At 33.6% G+C, this 15,819-nt stretch overlaps 1 protein-coding gene across 2 annotated transcripts; it reads left to right on the plus strand.

Moving 5' to 3' along the window:
* The first annotated feature begins 609 nt into the window (after positions 1-609).
* Positions 610-14,901, plus strand: LOC133318509 (long chain acyl-CoA synthetase 6, peroxisomal-like). Of its 2 annotated transcripts, none has more exons than XM_061520507.1 (25): positions 610-892; positions 1,605-1,665; positions 1,754-1,831; positions 1,957-2,028; positions 2,137-2,218; positions 2,316-2,421; positions 2,518-2,594; positions 6,468-6,512; positions 6,596-6,682; positions 7,150-7,239; positions 7,371-7,450; positions 7,543-7,636; positions 8,247-8,335; positions 8,425-8,513; positions 9,363-9,492; positions 9,603-9,721; positions 10,566-10,689; positions 10,779-10,865; positions 11,231-11,334; positions 11,455-11,540; positions 13,063-13,149; positions 13,242-13,328; positions 13,421-13,543; positions 14,070-14,212; positions 14,656-14,901. In XM_061520507.1, exons 1-23 carry the CDS (start codon positions 772-774, stop codon positions 13,514-13,516), a joined length of 2,091 nt encoding a protein of 696 aa, XP_061376491.1. In that variant the 5' UTR covers positions 610-771; the 3' UTR covers positions 13,517-13,543; positions 14,070-14,212; positions 14,656-14,901. The 2 variants fall into 2 exon arrangements, with proteins under 2 accessions (XP_061376491.1, XP_061376492.1); XM_061520508.1 differs by having other exon boundaries at positions 876-892; positions 1,574-1,665.
* Positions 14,902-15,819: the final 918 nt, after the last annotated feature.

The following is a 15,819-nucleotide window of genomic DNA, read 5'->3' on the forward strand; positions in this document are numbered from 1 at the left end:
AGAACATGAATAATAGTCTCCTCCGTCTCCATGTTAAGGAATTTGTTTATTATGAAAGAGCATAAAACAGAAACAAACAAATATATGATACAAACATGGGTTTAATTTTTTTAGAAATACAATTTTTTATTTTAGGTAGTACATAGTTATAATATAAAAAGTTATTTTTATTTTTATTTTTCACGTCAGATGTGACTAAGGAGAAATAAAAAAAATTATAAGTATGTGTTACTAAAAATACATAAAGTAAAAAAATTTAAAGAACACAACTTACATCCTTTTACAAAACTGATAATTCCCCACAAACATATAATAAAATATATCCATATGCAGTGATTATTCATAAAGATGTCACTATTAATTTTATCTTTGAACGTAGACATCATCTTCACGTCATTAAAAACACATGGCAAGAAAAAGATATTAAAAGAGAGATAAAAACTATTACATAATAATAAATAATAATTTATAAGTATAATTATAATAATAATAAAATTCCTTTTCAGGGAAGGATTATGTTTTGGTCTTTTTGAATATTCAATGCATGTCCAAAGGAGTACGCATCCTCAATGAATTTTATGATAAAGTTATTTTCTATCCTAACTAACATCGTTGTGCGTGCCATTGCCGTGTCTTTCTTTTAAATCTAATCTTGTTCATCATTCATCATTCATCATTCGCATTCCACATCTTCTCCCGTTTACGTTAAGAATACAAACACACACACACACACCAAAACGCTACCCGAAGATTGTCGTTCGTTCCTATCTCATGGATAACGCACCTGCTGTGCAACGTCGTCTCAGAGCCATTCATTCCCACCTCACCGCCACCGCCGACGATTCTCCCTCCCACCTCCGATCGAACCCCACCGCCGGCGAGTTCTTCTCCGGTACTCTCTCTTGGCTAATTTCATCCTTGCACTTGCGTGGCTCACTTTTTAATTTGGATGGATGAGTATATGATTAGTATAGTGGTGTTACTGTGTGGAGGATCCGATTCTGTGTTTTTTTTATTGTTTTGTTTGTGGATGAATGTGATTTGTCGTATTTGAATTTGGACTTGGAGGCAAATTAAAAGAGTACGGATTTAAATTAATCCCTTTAGTTAATGGGTTAGTGTTAATTGATGATGTGATTGGCCTAGTGCACCATAGGTTCTTGTATTTATTTCTGGTATTAATAAATCGGCATGGAGTGAAGCCTGATATACGAAATGGCGTTGCTATATTTTTGCTCCTCCATCTCTCTGAATTTTGTTCAGATTCATTTTACATTTTTTGGAGTCAATGAGAGGAGCTAAGATTCAAATTGGAATGTCATTTATCATTATTTGGTAACACATTCTGGAGTTTTTAATTTAAGGAAATGAGTTTAGAAATGGCGGACTGTCCTAATTCTATGACCACTCTTGATCACATTACTCAAAGGTGGATTATATTCATAATGCTGACATTTGTTAAACTTTCCTCACAACCCCTGAATTTTTTATATCCGTTGACTTCTAAATCTTTTCATATGCACGGCTTATTGGTATTATTACATTACCTTCTTCTTGCATTTACTTGCTCCAGTTATGAATTTCTGATCTTTACTTCTGAGCAGAACAAGGGTATAGTGTTGTACTCCCAGAGAAATTGCAGACAGGAAAGTGGAACGTATATAGGTATACCTCTTCCAATGTTCTTGATCTCAATTGTTATACACCATTTTAGGGCCAAGTCTCTGATATTATTTTAACTCTTTTTTGGCAGATCTGCACGTTCTCCTCTCAAGCTGGTGAGCAGGTTTCCTAATCATCCTGAAATTGGTACACTGCATGACAATTTTGTGTGAGCATTACTCCTTGTTCTCTGCAATTTTTTGTTTTTCAACTTGATAAGATTGACGAGTAATCTTAATGAGCAATACTCTAATAAGAAATTGATAAGTATTTTGTCAAACTCTGTAATAATAGGCGCTCAGTTGATACTTTTCGAGACTACAAATATCTGGGAACCCGGATCCGTGTTGATGGAACAGTTGGGGAGTAAGCAGCTCAATTACCAATCTATGAGGCTTTCATGGCCTTTTTTTTTTTTTTTCATTCAAAACTATTTTACATCCTTCTCATCATTTCCGAATTCCTGCACTCAAGGTACAAGTGGATGACATATGGAGAAGTGGGTACTGCCCGGTCGGCAATAGGTTCTGGTTTGATTTATTATGGAATCCCAAAGGTGAATGCTATATTATTGTTATATGGTTGATTATTATATTCTTTTTCACATAAGTTCATAACATCATGTAACTAATGGTTTACATGTTCATTTGCAGGGATCCAGTATTGGGTTATATTTTATCAACAGACCTGAGTGGGTCATTGTTGATCATGCTTGCTCTGCGTATTCATACATATCCGTGCCCTTATATGATACCCTTGGTATGTTGTCTATAATTGATCAGGAAATGTTTTTTCTTTTATATTTACCTTGGCCTAACCTTTAGATTTAACAGCAAAAAATTGCTTGCTCTGTAGGTCCTGATGCTGTCAAGTATATTGCTGGTCATGCTGTTGTACAAGTTATATTTTGCGTGTCTCAAACGTTAAATTCAGTAAGTATATGGTAGCATCAACTTAAACTTAATAGGGCATGGACCTTTCCGTTATCTTCATATTGAGTACTGCAGTTAGTCCCTTTTTGATGTCTCAGTGTGAATTTGATGCATTTCCACATGCAAATACTCTTCGTTAAATTTATCAAGTTTTAAGTTTTGGGTTTCTTGACTTCTGGACCATTTGTATGTGTAATCCGAGAAGAAATTCTATTCTCTGTATATATTTGTTCAGATGGCTAGGTACAGAATATCTACATTAAAAAATTCCTAAAAATACAGACCTTGAAATCAGTAAAATTGCAAGAAATAAGGAAGCTAAGGATCGGGAAATAATTGGGAATAAATCATCATGAAAATATTCCCTAGAAATCAAGAAGCATGTCTGGGAAGAGCTGTCAACATTCCCCCTAGCTGGTAAGTAGATGTTAGTCATTCCTAGCTTGTCTACCAGCACTCAAAACTTAGCCTAGGCAACCCTTCAGTTAGAAATCTGCTACTTGTTTTGTAGGCACATTTGTCATTCAGATTATTCCATCTTCTATCTTTTGCTTGATAAGTGTTCGTCTATCTCAACATATCTGGTGATGAACTGGGTAATAGCCTATATTGTTGGCTTCTTTGTTGTCACAGTACAGCTTCATAGGAGCCAGGCTAGGCACTTTCATTTTTTTCATTAACCATTTTAACCAAATCAGCTCACAAGTTCCTTGAGTAGGAGCTCTGAATTATACTTCAGCACTGCTACAGGCTACAACTGTTTGTTTCTTGGTCTGCCAAGTAACCTGATTGCTCCAAACCTTTGTGCAATAAATTGAAGTTGATCTTCTGTCTTCAGCCGAACCTACCCAATTTCCATCTGTAAAATCCTCCACATTTCTAAGCTCATTTTTTTCAAAGAATAAGCCTTTCCCTGGTGTAGTGTTGAGATATATAAAACCATTAATGTAGCTTCACTCAATAGCTTAAGTTTTCGGGTTGAATTGGTTCTTTACATGGTATTTGTAACACCCCAAATTCTAACAATTTATAATAGCATAAATAAATTCAATAATTTTATAAATAACAGCGGAAGTTCAAAATAATCGAATTTGGGAAGTGTTACCGCCGCACCTGTACAGGGACAAGTGCAAGGCTAACTCTATTACATTCAAATAAAAATCTAAGACTACAGTTTTTTTTTATACATAATATTTATTACAAATAGAAATCCTGACTCGTATCTTCACTGCCCACTGCTAGCCCCATCCTTGCAACCTGATTTACTGAAAATCTGCTCCCCCGCAGCCGCAGGATCATTGCAGTCAACAAACACAAAAGTCAGCAAAGCTGGTAATCCCAATCAAAATACAAAAATAAATAAATAAATAAATAGAACTCATAATAATTAAATCAAGTAATATAACTCAAAAATTCAAATCAAGTATCAACTCGTTATTAATTATATTAATCTTTATTTAGTCCATTTATTGTATTTAGTAAGGGTAATTTATCAACTAACATATTCAACACAACATTAATCATAATATTACATAAATGGTAATATTCACAACTCAATGACATTCATCATAATCAAATCAAATAACATTTCATTATTAATCATGTTTAAGTTCATTGTACTTAGTGGGAAGAGAACCATGATAGACCCGGGAAATAACCACGGTTGCCAGTCTACCCCGTGACCCGGGAAATAACCACTGTTGCCAGCCACGTATCATCAAAATTGGCCATCATCAAAATATCAAATCCTAGTGTGCACACCTCTTCCCAAAGTTGCTACTAGTACCCCGGGAAATAACCACTGTTGCCAGATACCACTTTGGGAAGAACGGAAACATCATTGTCACATCAAATAAATATCAAAGGCATAAAGCCCAAAGGTTGTGTTCATCACTTTGGGAGGTACCATCCCAAAGCTATCCTCCCACTATTATTTATTACAATCACACACAATCAATTCAATCTTTTCCCGATTCTCATCATTGTCAAATAGTTTTCATGATTTCCACATCAATTTAATCAAGAGTATATTTCCAAATTCAATCTTTCAATGATATCATAATTTCCAAATCCGTTATCCAACAATACATAATTTTCACATTTAACATCTACTGGAGTAAAACACAAATCCAATCATCATATCATAATTTTCCAAATCAAAATTCAAAGGGTAAAACCCAAATCCAATCATCATATCATAATTTTTCCAAATCAGAATTCAAATATTCACATCTATTAGAGTAAAGCCAAAATCTAATAATTAATCCAATTAATTTCTAGAGGTTAAAATAATTTAATTTAAATACCCTAAGGGTTACATATAATATATGAAAACATCCTAAAATTTTCTAAGGATTAAGATTACATATATCAAACATATAACTACCTAAAGAATAAGACACACCCAATAAAAATTCATACACAACAAATCCTAAACCACCTAGAGATTAGGATTACATCCAAGTTTTATATAAAAGAAAAAACCTACGAATAGGATTACATATACCAAAATTCATATCAATATAATCTATGACTCTCTAGGGATTAGGATTACCTGGTCTCCGTTTTCGCTAGCTTCTAGAAGAAAGAGAATAATTTGGGGCAGAGAACCGGTTGGTAACCAGAAGAATATAAAAATAAAATAAAATAAATTTTTGGAGTAAGAAGAAATAGAGTAGCAGAGGAGAAATGTTGAATAGTGAATTGGTTTGGTTAAGCTAGGCCTCTATTTATAGCTGAAGGTTTGGGCTCGGATATGGGTTTCGTGCATTTATTTCCTTTTTCTTTATTGATGTATCTGACTCAGATATTGGCTTCATACATTATTTTATTTTATTTTTTTATTATATCTCAAAATATCGCTAACTCATTACTGACTCATTATTGATTCAATGCTGACTCATCGTATCTAATCAAATTATGTTTGTTGACTTATCCTAATCCAATCAAACATTACCAATCAAATAATCAAACATTAAAGCATCAATGATCAATCAATTAATCACAATTTATCACACATTATTATTATTACCACTAATTTATAATTTATTACCATATTAATTTATATTATTATTATTATTACTATTTTATTAATAAAAATATGGGGTATTACAGTATTAGAGCCTCGGTGTACCGGATTTGATCCTCACTGTCCCCTACTTTCTTTCTAGTGGAATTTCTTTCTTCGTACAGGTAGATGGGCCTGTGCATTATCCACCCTTCAAGCCCAATGGACTCTCGTGTGAGGGGGAGTGTTGAGATATATAAAACCATTAATGTAGCCTCACCCAATAACTTAAACTTTTGGGTTGAATTGGTTCTTTACATGTAGATTTCAGATATCGTAAAATGCGTTTGATTGAAGTAAGATGTTCTTCAAAAGGAGAATGCATGTGCTGACTTACCAGACAAACTCCAAAGGCCATATATGGTTAACTTTTGTGGGACCAATCACATTTGCCAAAAAAAAAGAAAAAGAAGAAGCTAAATCATTTTTTTCCAGTAAGCTCACTAGTTAGTAGTCACTATTATCTGTAGAATTGGAACTTTAAGAATTCTTATCCCGAATTCAGTGATTACAGGTTGGTGTTTTGTTTAAAAGCTTATAATCTTATATTAGGTTTTGTTATCATAATGTACAAAATTGCTGATATATGTTATGTGGATGATGACATTTTATTTTTGGGGTATAAAAGAAGAGCTTTTGTTATCTACATTATGATTAGCATCAACTAATAGGTCATCCTATGATGTAACAGATAAAATGTGGGTATGTTCTTACCCACTTTTGTTTACTTTTTCTTGCTGGCCTATTGTATATAACTGTCAATCTTCTATTGCAAAATTTATGTATCATGTTGCCTGCCCTTGCAGTTGCTGAGCTACTTGTCTGATATTCCAACTGTACGTCTAATTGTGGTATGTGTGAATTTATGGATTATGTTTGCAATTAAATGTTCATTCACAATGTAAGTCCATGCTGATTTTTAGTTCGAATCCAGGTGGTTGGAGGTATGGATGATCAAATTCCGTCACTTCCATCGGCAGCTGGAGTCCAGGTTATTTCATATTCAAAGCTATTTAATCAGGTAATCATTTTCTCTGTCAAAGAAGGTTGATTTTATGGAGCAATACATAATGTGTTATATTGTAGAGTAAATATCCTTTTGGGTCCTCAACAAAAAACACGGAACCCATTTTAAAAAAAATCGACTTGTGGTCTCTCTGAAATTCTAGTTTTTTTAAATTGTGGTCCGTCTGAAATTCAAATAAGACCCATGTTAGTCCCTCAAAAGGACTAATATGGGTAATTTTTTTTTCTAAGGGACTAAAATGAGTTCCGTATTGTTTGTTGAGGACCCAAAAGGGTATCTACTCTATATTATATTATATGCTTCCCTGGATTAGTTAGGAAGTGTTACTCCTGTTTTGCTCTTTCTATCTATCGATTTGGTCTATCAGTTTTAAGTCTCTTTTGTAAACGGTGTTGCTGTTGAATTGATCTACTGCTATTTAATATATTTTTTACCTCATTGTTTGTATGATGTGGATTTAGGGACGCAGCAATCTTCAGCCCTTTTGCCCGCCAAAACCTGATGATGTTGCAACCATCTGCTATACAAGTGGTACAACTGGAACCCCAAAGGTGCATAGGATCCTATAAAATTGTGGTTTACTTTTCTTGGTGGTATATTATTCCCCTAAAGTGCTTTCTTTGCTTATTGTATTATATAAAATATTTCTGCTGCATCTCTCTACTCAATAAATTCTGGTCAGGGTGCTGTCTTGACTCATGAAAACTTTATTGCAAATGTTGCTGGGTCCACTATGGATGAAAAATTCAACCCTTCTGATATGTGAGTTAGTTTTAAATATACAATATTCATTGCCATTTTTGGCTGTGATAGTTTATTCTAATGTCTTTACCTTAGTTTCTTTTGATTTTCAGTTATATATCCTATCTCCCTTTGGCACACATATATGAACGAGCAAACCAGGTCATGACAGTATATTTTGGCATTGCAGTGGGATTCTACCAGGGGGTGTGTCTTAAACTATTTAGGCTTCTTTCTTCCTTTAATTTAGTATTTTATCTACTCATTTTGAATGAGGTTATGGTTTTCTGAAAAATTATTGTGTTATAGTTGCTGCTTTAGACTTGTATTGCATGGATCTGGTGCTTATAGCTATTTAGTTTTTAAATAAGATAGAAATAAAGATTTCTCTTACAATATACTGTAGTATAAGGAGCCCATATAAATTTTTGTGAGGCCAACATATATACATTTTCATACCTGCCATTTCTGAAATGCTGCATTGATTGGTAAAAGATTTCTGTAGGAATAATAATCTTTTATAATAGTATCCTTGGGTTTTATACGGATTTATCTTATCCATGTATGGATTATGAATGCAGCCTAGTATGCAAGTTTTCTTAATAATAGCTACCTTTTCTGCCTGACTGTTAAGCTGTCTTATCATGTGATTTAATCTGGTTGTGTAATATACTTTAATGTCTCAAGCTAACTTGTCAAACCAAGGCACTGCCTTATATGATGTGTTAAGCTAGATTTTTCTATGGTTAATTTTGTTTCACTTTATTCTGTAATATTTTCGGATAAGCCTGACATTTTCTTTGACGTTTGCATGCAGGATAATATGAAATTAATGGATGACCTGGCTGCTCTAAGACCTACTATCTTCTGTAGTGTTCCTCGGCTATATAATAGAATATATGCTGGGTAGATTAATTTTAAATTTATACTGTACTCTTTAGACTGATCGTTAGCTTCTTGTATGTTCATTGTTCCATTCATTTGGATTTTTGCAGTATTATTAATGCTGTTAAAACATCTGGTGGTTTGAAGGAGAGGCTATTTAATGCTGCCTACAATGCTAAAAGGCAGGCATTATTGCATGGTAAAATATATTCACAATGAGCTTTCTTTTGTGTAGGATGCATTTTTATAATTATTTTACCTGATTTATTCATTATATTACATACCTTATTGTTAGAAATAGTATTGTATTTTATTATTATTATTCTATTATTCTAGAAGGTTATTTGGGCTTGGCCCATTAGGTCATTTAACCTCTTTAAATAGAGAACTCTTGTACAGTTCTATATACAATTGAATACAATACATTCATACATCTTAATTCTTATTGCTGTTGTACCCTGAACATCGATCCTATTTTGCTACTCTTCATTCGTTGATGAAAACTGCAATTGATATAGAAATAAGCTGCTTCTAAACTTTTGTTGTTGTTGGAAAGCATTATTCTTTTAAGATTTAGATAAAATATTATCAGTAATGAAGTAATGTTTTCTCGATGTTAGCATATTACAGCTTCCTTTTTCTGCGCTTGCTGTAGTATTGCTTAAAAGTCTGGTCACCAGCAGTCAAACTAATGCTTCTCTGTGTTTGGATTTTATCCTTTGAATTGATTTAAATATGATAAATCAGCAGCTATAGTATGGCTGGTTTATTTATTTTTGGATTCTAAGACCAACCCTGTTTTCCCAAGAAAGTATTAAACAAGTTTGTGACCTTAATTAGGCATAATTGTTGTAGTAGTTTGTGCAGTTGTGTATCCCTGTCAGTTCCAGCTTTCTATGGAGAAATAGCTTGAGGTTCAACTTGAGCTTATAATCAAGTGTTTCTAATTTCTTATATTGTTTGGAAAACATGTTCTTCCTCATGAAAAACCAGTTTTGAAAGAATTCACAACACCAATGAATTACATCAATATTATCATTTTTTGCAGGAAAGAACCCATCTCCAATGTGGGACAGATTAGTTTTCAATAAGATAAAGGACAAGCTTGGAGGACGAGTTCGTCTTATGGTGTCAGGTGCCTCACCTTTATCACCTGATATCATGGAATTTTTAAAGATGTAAGTTTTGCATTATATTGGTGTTTCCATTGCCAAAGGATTGTCCTTCTTTTATTATTATTTTTAATATTTTTTTCATGGTTGAATGATATGTGGCATCTATTTCACAGTTGCTTTGGTGGTCGAGTGGCTGAAGGATATGGAATGACTGAGACTACTTGTGTTATAAGCATTATTGATGATGGTGACATACTTGGTGGTCATGTTGGCTCTCCTAATCCAGCTTGTGGTGAGTACTTAGTGTGCATTTCACATCACATAGCTTGCTGATCGTTTATGTTTAACCTGCTTGTTATTATTGTCAGGTAACGCTACAGATAGATCAACTTGATCATGAAACGGTCAAACTGTATTTTTTTTCATTATTTTTTTAAATTTTGGTTGTAACATTCCATCATTTGTGTGGTTATTCAAAATGTTGTTCTTCTTTGCGTTGGTACTGACTTTTATGGCGGGCATGTTTTCTTTATTTGATATGTTGTGTAAAAATGTTAGTTGAATTCTTGACTCAGCCTTTATGCCTAATTTATGCATGCTAATGGGCTGCTGAGGGGTTTTTTATATAGGTTTTCAATCAGTGCAATCTTATTTTTATCATTCAAAAAGAATCTGAATTATCACCTGAAAGAAAATGTGAAACTTGATAATAATCATTAAAAAAGGGAATTTGAAAACTTTTTTTCTACCTGTCCCTTCCTACATTGAAAAGAATTAAGCTGAAGTTTTATTTTGTTCATTTTAGCTGTAGCTTGTAATGCCTAGTGCTAAGAGTTTTGTTCTTGTAAAGAACCATTTTAACCCGAGCCTTTTTAAATGGTTTATATTATTCTCTAACACACCCTCACACGTAAGAGTGGATATTGCACAGGTCTATTTTTTATTTTTTTTTGGTTTTACCTTATACTTATTTAATTCCACTTGAAAGTGGGGGCGGTGAGGATCAAACTCGTGAACTCATGGTCACTGAAGCTCTGATACCATGTAAAAACCCATTTCAACCTAAAACCTTAAGGTGTTGGGTGAGAGCCTTTTTAAATAGTTTATATTATTCTCTAACAGTTCTTTTATTTCAGAGATAAAACTTGTGGATGTTCCAGAAATGAACTATACATCTGATGATCAGCCGAATCCTCGTGGTGAAATTTGTGTCAGGGGTCCCATTATTTTTCAAGGTTACCACAAAGATGAAGCTCAGACGTAACCACCTTGCCTGTTCTGTTGTTCTTATGAATGAAATTTACCTTTCCCTGTTTAAAATATACCTGAATTTGAATCAAACTGAGCAGGAGAGAAGTCATTGATGAGGAGGGATGGCTGCATACAGGAGATATTGGAACGTGGTTGCCTGGTGGTCGACTCAAAATTATTGATAGGTGAGATAGCACCAACCTAACTATTGTCCAATATTATTTAGTAAAAAACATGGCTTCTTAAAGTACCATCCATCAGTAAATTGATACTGTCCCTGTTAAGTCATGGTGCCACAAGTGCACTCTGTTCAATGAGTAAACTTCAACGGCACTTTAGAGCGAACTTACTATCTTCCTGTCAGTGCTTTGTTCAGTGAGAGCTATTGTTAAAACACTTATAACTGTATACTGCCTCCTTTTAACTTTTATATATTAGCAAGATGAACTAGAAATATGACCCCTAGCTTCCTGCCTACTTTCTCAGCACACTTTTTACAACATTGGCTGAAATTTTCAATTATATAAATCAGTTTTTCATTTCATTATAGGAAGAAGAATATCTTTAAGTTGGCACAAGGGGAGTACATTGCTCCAGAAAAGATTGAAAATGTATATGTCAAATGCAAGTTTGTGGCACAATGCTTTGTATATGGTAAGGAAACCATTCATTACTACAAATTCAGTGTGTGCGCTTTTGCAATCTTCTGTGTGTCTCTCTAGTCTCTTCCTTTATCCCTCTACAGCTTGCTGATGCTTCTTTTTCCTTTTATAGGTGATAGCCTAAATTCGTCTTTGGTAGCTGTTGTCGCGGTGGACCATGATGTCTTGAAAGCATGGGCTTCTTCAGAAGGCATAATGGTAGATTAAACTTTTTTTGTTGTTCTAATTTTCTAATTCAAATCCATTGGCTCATAAGGTGTATGTTAACTTTCAAGAGAATAATTGATATCTCTGCTTTGTAGACATTGAGCAATTTTGCTAAGTTCATGCTGCCTCTTGACTGTTTTATTGACTTCCTGTTGAATATGCCTCTCAAAACCATGCATTGAATTATAGTTTTAGGAGATTTACAATGGATTTGATGTTTCTCCCGTCACCCGAAAATGATATGGGAAATTTTTTTTGTCAAGATAAAAGACTAACATTAGCCCCAAAGTAAACCAAAATTACAAAAATATCTTTCCCTAGATTATCTCCAGTTACAGAAGAAACATTAAACCCATTTACAATTTAGGATATCCTAACATTAGTATGTGTAAAGAACCAATTTAACCCAAAAGCTTAAGCAAATGAGTGAGGCTATATTAATGGTTTATACTATTCTCTAACACACCCCCTCACACGAGAGTCCACTGGACTTGAAGGGTGGACAATGCACAACCCACCTACTTGTACTAAGAATCTCCACAAGACTTAATTAATTATTTAACTAAATGGGGGGCGGTGAGGATCGAACCCGTAAGATATCCTAACATTAGTATGTAACTTGATTAAATGGTTAAAAATATTCAATGATGGTTAGTGTGTAACTGGACCAATCTTCTTCTTCTTCTTCTTTTTTTTCATCCTAAATTTGAAAAATGTGGCCAGGATATCCTTAACTGTAATATTCCCTATAGTTTTTATTCCTATTTGTCATGCATGTATTTCAAGCATATGGAGACTAAAAACTTCATGCATGTATTTGAAAATGTCTTCAAATGTATTTTTGAATCAGATTCCTCTTTAGTCCACAATATAGTTTGACAAATAAGTATGATTTGGACTTAATTGCAATTTTTGTGAAAACAAATTTGTAGGAGAAATTATTTAGCCTAGTAAGTTTGGAGCTTGCATGTACTTTTGCTTGCTAATAGTTGTACCTGAAATATTTACATTTAACTTTTATTTGATAGCTGGTCATACAATTGAATAAACTACATATATTTGATATGGTATGATCCTAGAGAAATTACTTCCGAGTCATTTATGGTGCTCTGTTGTGGTTCTTTATGTTTGCTCCTTTTTTTTTTTTGCATAAATTTAAGTAACTAATAGCCTCTTTGGTGTGGTGCTTTGCACCTGTGATTCTTTATTTGTATGATGGCTTTCTATATTTTATCTTGGTAAATCTAATAGTCCTCCTTTGAGGTTTTGTCAAAATGTTACACTGAATTTGTATAAAACATGGGGAGTTTGTATTGTGTTAAAACTTAAAATAAGGCAGGCCCGTATGATTTTGAAATCAAGAAGGTAGGATCCTTCATTTTAATCAAATTTCAAGGGGAGTTTATAAAATTCACCTTAATTATTTTATTTTGCTGCAATGTGATGTCGTTGATTTATAAAAGCTGTCTGATACGAATAACTGTTGCTCTCTGTTTTGTGGGCATGGGTGCAGTATAATGATTTAGCACAACTTTGCAATGATCCAAGAGCAAGGGCAGCTGTTTTGGCTGACATGGATGCTGTTGCACAAGAGGCTCAGGTATGTTATTCATTTTATCTTTGGGCTAACTTGTAATTTCGCCTCAGCTTTAATACTATTAAATATCTGTATCTTTATTTGATGCCCTGCAGCTTAGAGGTTTTGAATTTGTAAAAGCTGTCACTTTGGTGCTTGAACCATTTACTATGGAAAATGGTCTGCTGACCCCAACATTCAAGGTAGGCATTGAGTCCTCACATAATCTGTTTTTCATTTCGACCTGATATGTGGCAGTATATCATATTTTGTATACTTGCATTTAACTTTTCAGATTAAGAGGCCTCAAGCGAAGGAATACTTCACAAAAGCAATATCTGACATGTACGGTGAACTCTCAAGAACTGATCCTTCTCAGAAAACATTGTGAAATCGAGGGTCTCCCTCCGCATATCAGGTGAAAATATTGAGAAGATGTGGCAATATCATTAGCTTTGTAAGATTCATTTGTTTGCAATGTGCTGCTCTCCATTCATGCTTTCTTATTTTAATTTGCATAAATTTCCGGAGTTAAGAGCCCTCACTGCAGTGTTGGGGTCTGGAAGTCTGATAGATTCACTGAATGAGAGTATATGATAATTCAATAATTTGGTACTCTTATCAGCAATCGTGCATAGATTATTGGAATAGTATTCTTCCTGAGTTGCTGCTTTTCTAGTTGGTGAGGAGTTAATAAATTTGTGTTTTCCACTGGGTATGAATGTTGAATGCTATTTGTATTATCTAATTCATATTACTGCTCATTTTAATAGCTGTTATGATCTGTCATGGTGGGTACCTTTGCTAAATTGTTCAAGAATCTTCTGTTAGTGTTGCCTCGGGTGTTTAGTTTGACTACTTTGTATCTCTTTTTGTGTTGAGCAATGCTAGCAGTAGTGTTGTGTGTCTTGTATGGTTTTCCGAAGCTGGTAAATGTCTTGCAGGCTTCGGAACTTTCTATGGCTTCAATTTAAACCCCATGACATTGCTGCTGGAGCTGCAAATCTTGCTGCCAAGTTTCTGAACATGGATCTTGCTGTTTATCATAGTATCTGGCAAGAGTTCCAGACAACATCCATTCTTCTAGGTACCCTGCACCCACTTCCCTGTTTTAATATTGACAGTGTTGGATTTATTATTCCGTTTTGAAGTGGTTGGTTCAGTAGCATTAGATAAGTGCATCGCAGTTTAATAAATTGACAAAAATTTATTTAATTAGGATAAATCTCAAATAAGAAGAAATTCAGCAATCTTTACTATCTTGTGGCAGTTGAACAATTTGCTTTTCAAAAAAAAAAAAGAAATAGAAAAAAGAGGAGCAATCTTTATTCCGGTCAATCTTTTGATTTCATTTGGACTACATCTCTTAAAAGTTTCTGTTTAGCCTAGTTATTTAAAATTCTAGTAATAAAAAATATAGCTTTTAATCTTGTAACCCCGTGTCAAATGAAGTGTCTTGAAAATGTGTGACTGAACTTAATATTGAGATTCTTCTATTAGTTATTAATATGGATTCTCACATTGATGCAGATATCTCGTAGCAATTAATAGCTCTTCTAAAAGTACAAAAGAACAAGATTATTAGCATCCTTGAGAGGGAGTTTCTGATCATCAGTGTTGTTTAGGAAGTTTGATATATAAATTGTTGAATTACAGGTTTAGAGGACAGGCCTACAGGTTTTCAAATGTTTCAACGTCTCTGTAAATTCTCTTTTACATGTTTTGCATTCATTTTTGTTGATGCTATGTGATCTACTGGCAATGTCATATATACTAATTAGCGGGGGTATACAAAAATCCTGTGTGAACCCAAACCATAATATGAACGGAATTAAACTGCACCATCAGTATCCAACAAAAACAGTGCAATTACCGAATCATTTATTTGATTAAAAATGATGTTGGTTAACTGGTTTATAATCCAGTTCAGCTGACTGCATATAACCGAACCGGAGAAAAATATCAAGTATGAACATTAAAAATAAAAATGTAGGAATCTTAAAACTCAAATCACTGCATCTAAACTTGGGGTTTTTGGATTCTGAAAAATCGAGAGAAAATCTGAAGATGGTTGGATTTGCATTTGAAAACCATTTATCTACATAATCCATACAAAATACATATTCGACCAAGAACGGATTAAATTACCATAAACCTAATCGCTTGCCAAAGAAAAATTTCAACACACAAACACAACATAGATTGCAGGATTAGGAGCGATGTTGAAATTTTTGGACATGACCATGAAAAGAGATGGTAAATATAACTTCAAAATACGCTTTTTAACATAATAACATGTTTCTTAAGCCTTGCAACCATCAACGCTATGTTCGAAGATATAGAACATTGATGCCTTAAAAATGAAAGCACATTCATATTGTCGAGTTTCGTCTTAAAATACGCATACTGTAATCTCATCTCAATATGTCCTTTTTTAAGTCTTTTTATCCCACTTATGGATCAATATTTATAACTTTAGAACAAACGTTTGTTAATGTTGATTCCTTCACAAATATTATTCAAGAGGCATGGCTTGAATGCTTGATAATGACAAAAAAATTATATTTATCACCAATTAAGTTTATTACCTCTGGTTACATCTTTTATAACCAACATGCTTGAAGAGAGAGAAAGATTTTTTTTTTTTAATAAAGGAAATTTGGATCAAAAGATAACTATTAATTTGATTTTGTC

This window comes from Gastrolobium bilobum, unplaced genomic scaffold (genome assembly GCF_033153095.1).
Source record: "Gastrolobium bilobum isolate Gb01-03AN ecotype WA unplaced genomic scaffold, APGP_CSIRO_Gbil_v1 utg889, whole genome shotgun sequence".
Taxonomy (NCBI): Eukaryota; Viridiplantae; Streptophyta; class Magnoliopsida; order Fabales; family Fabaceae; genus Gastrolobium; species Gastrolobium bilobum.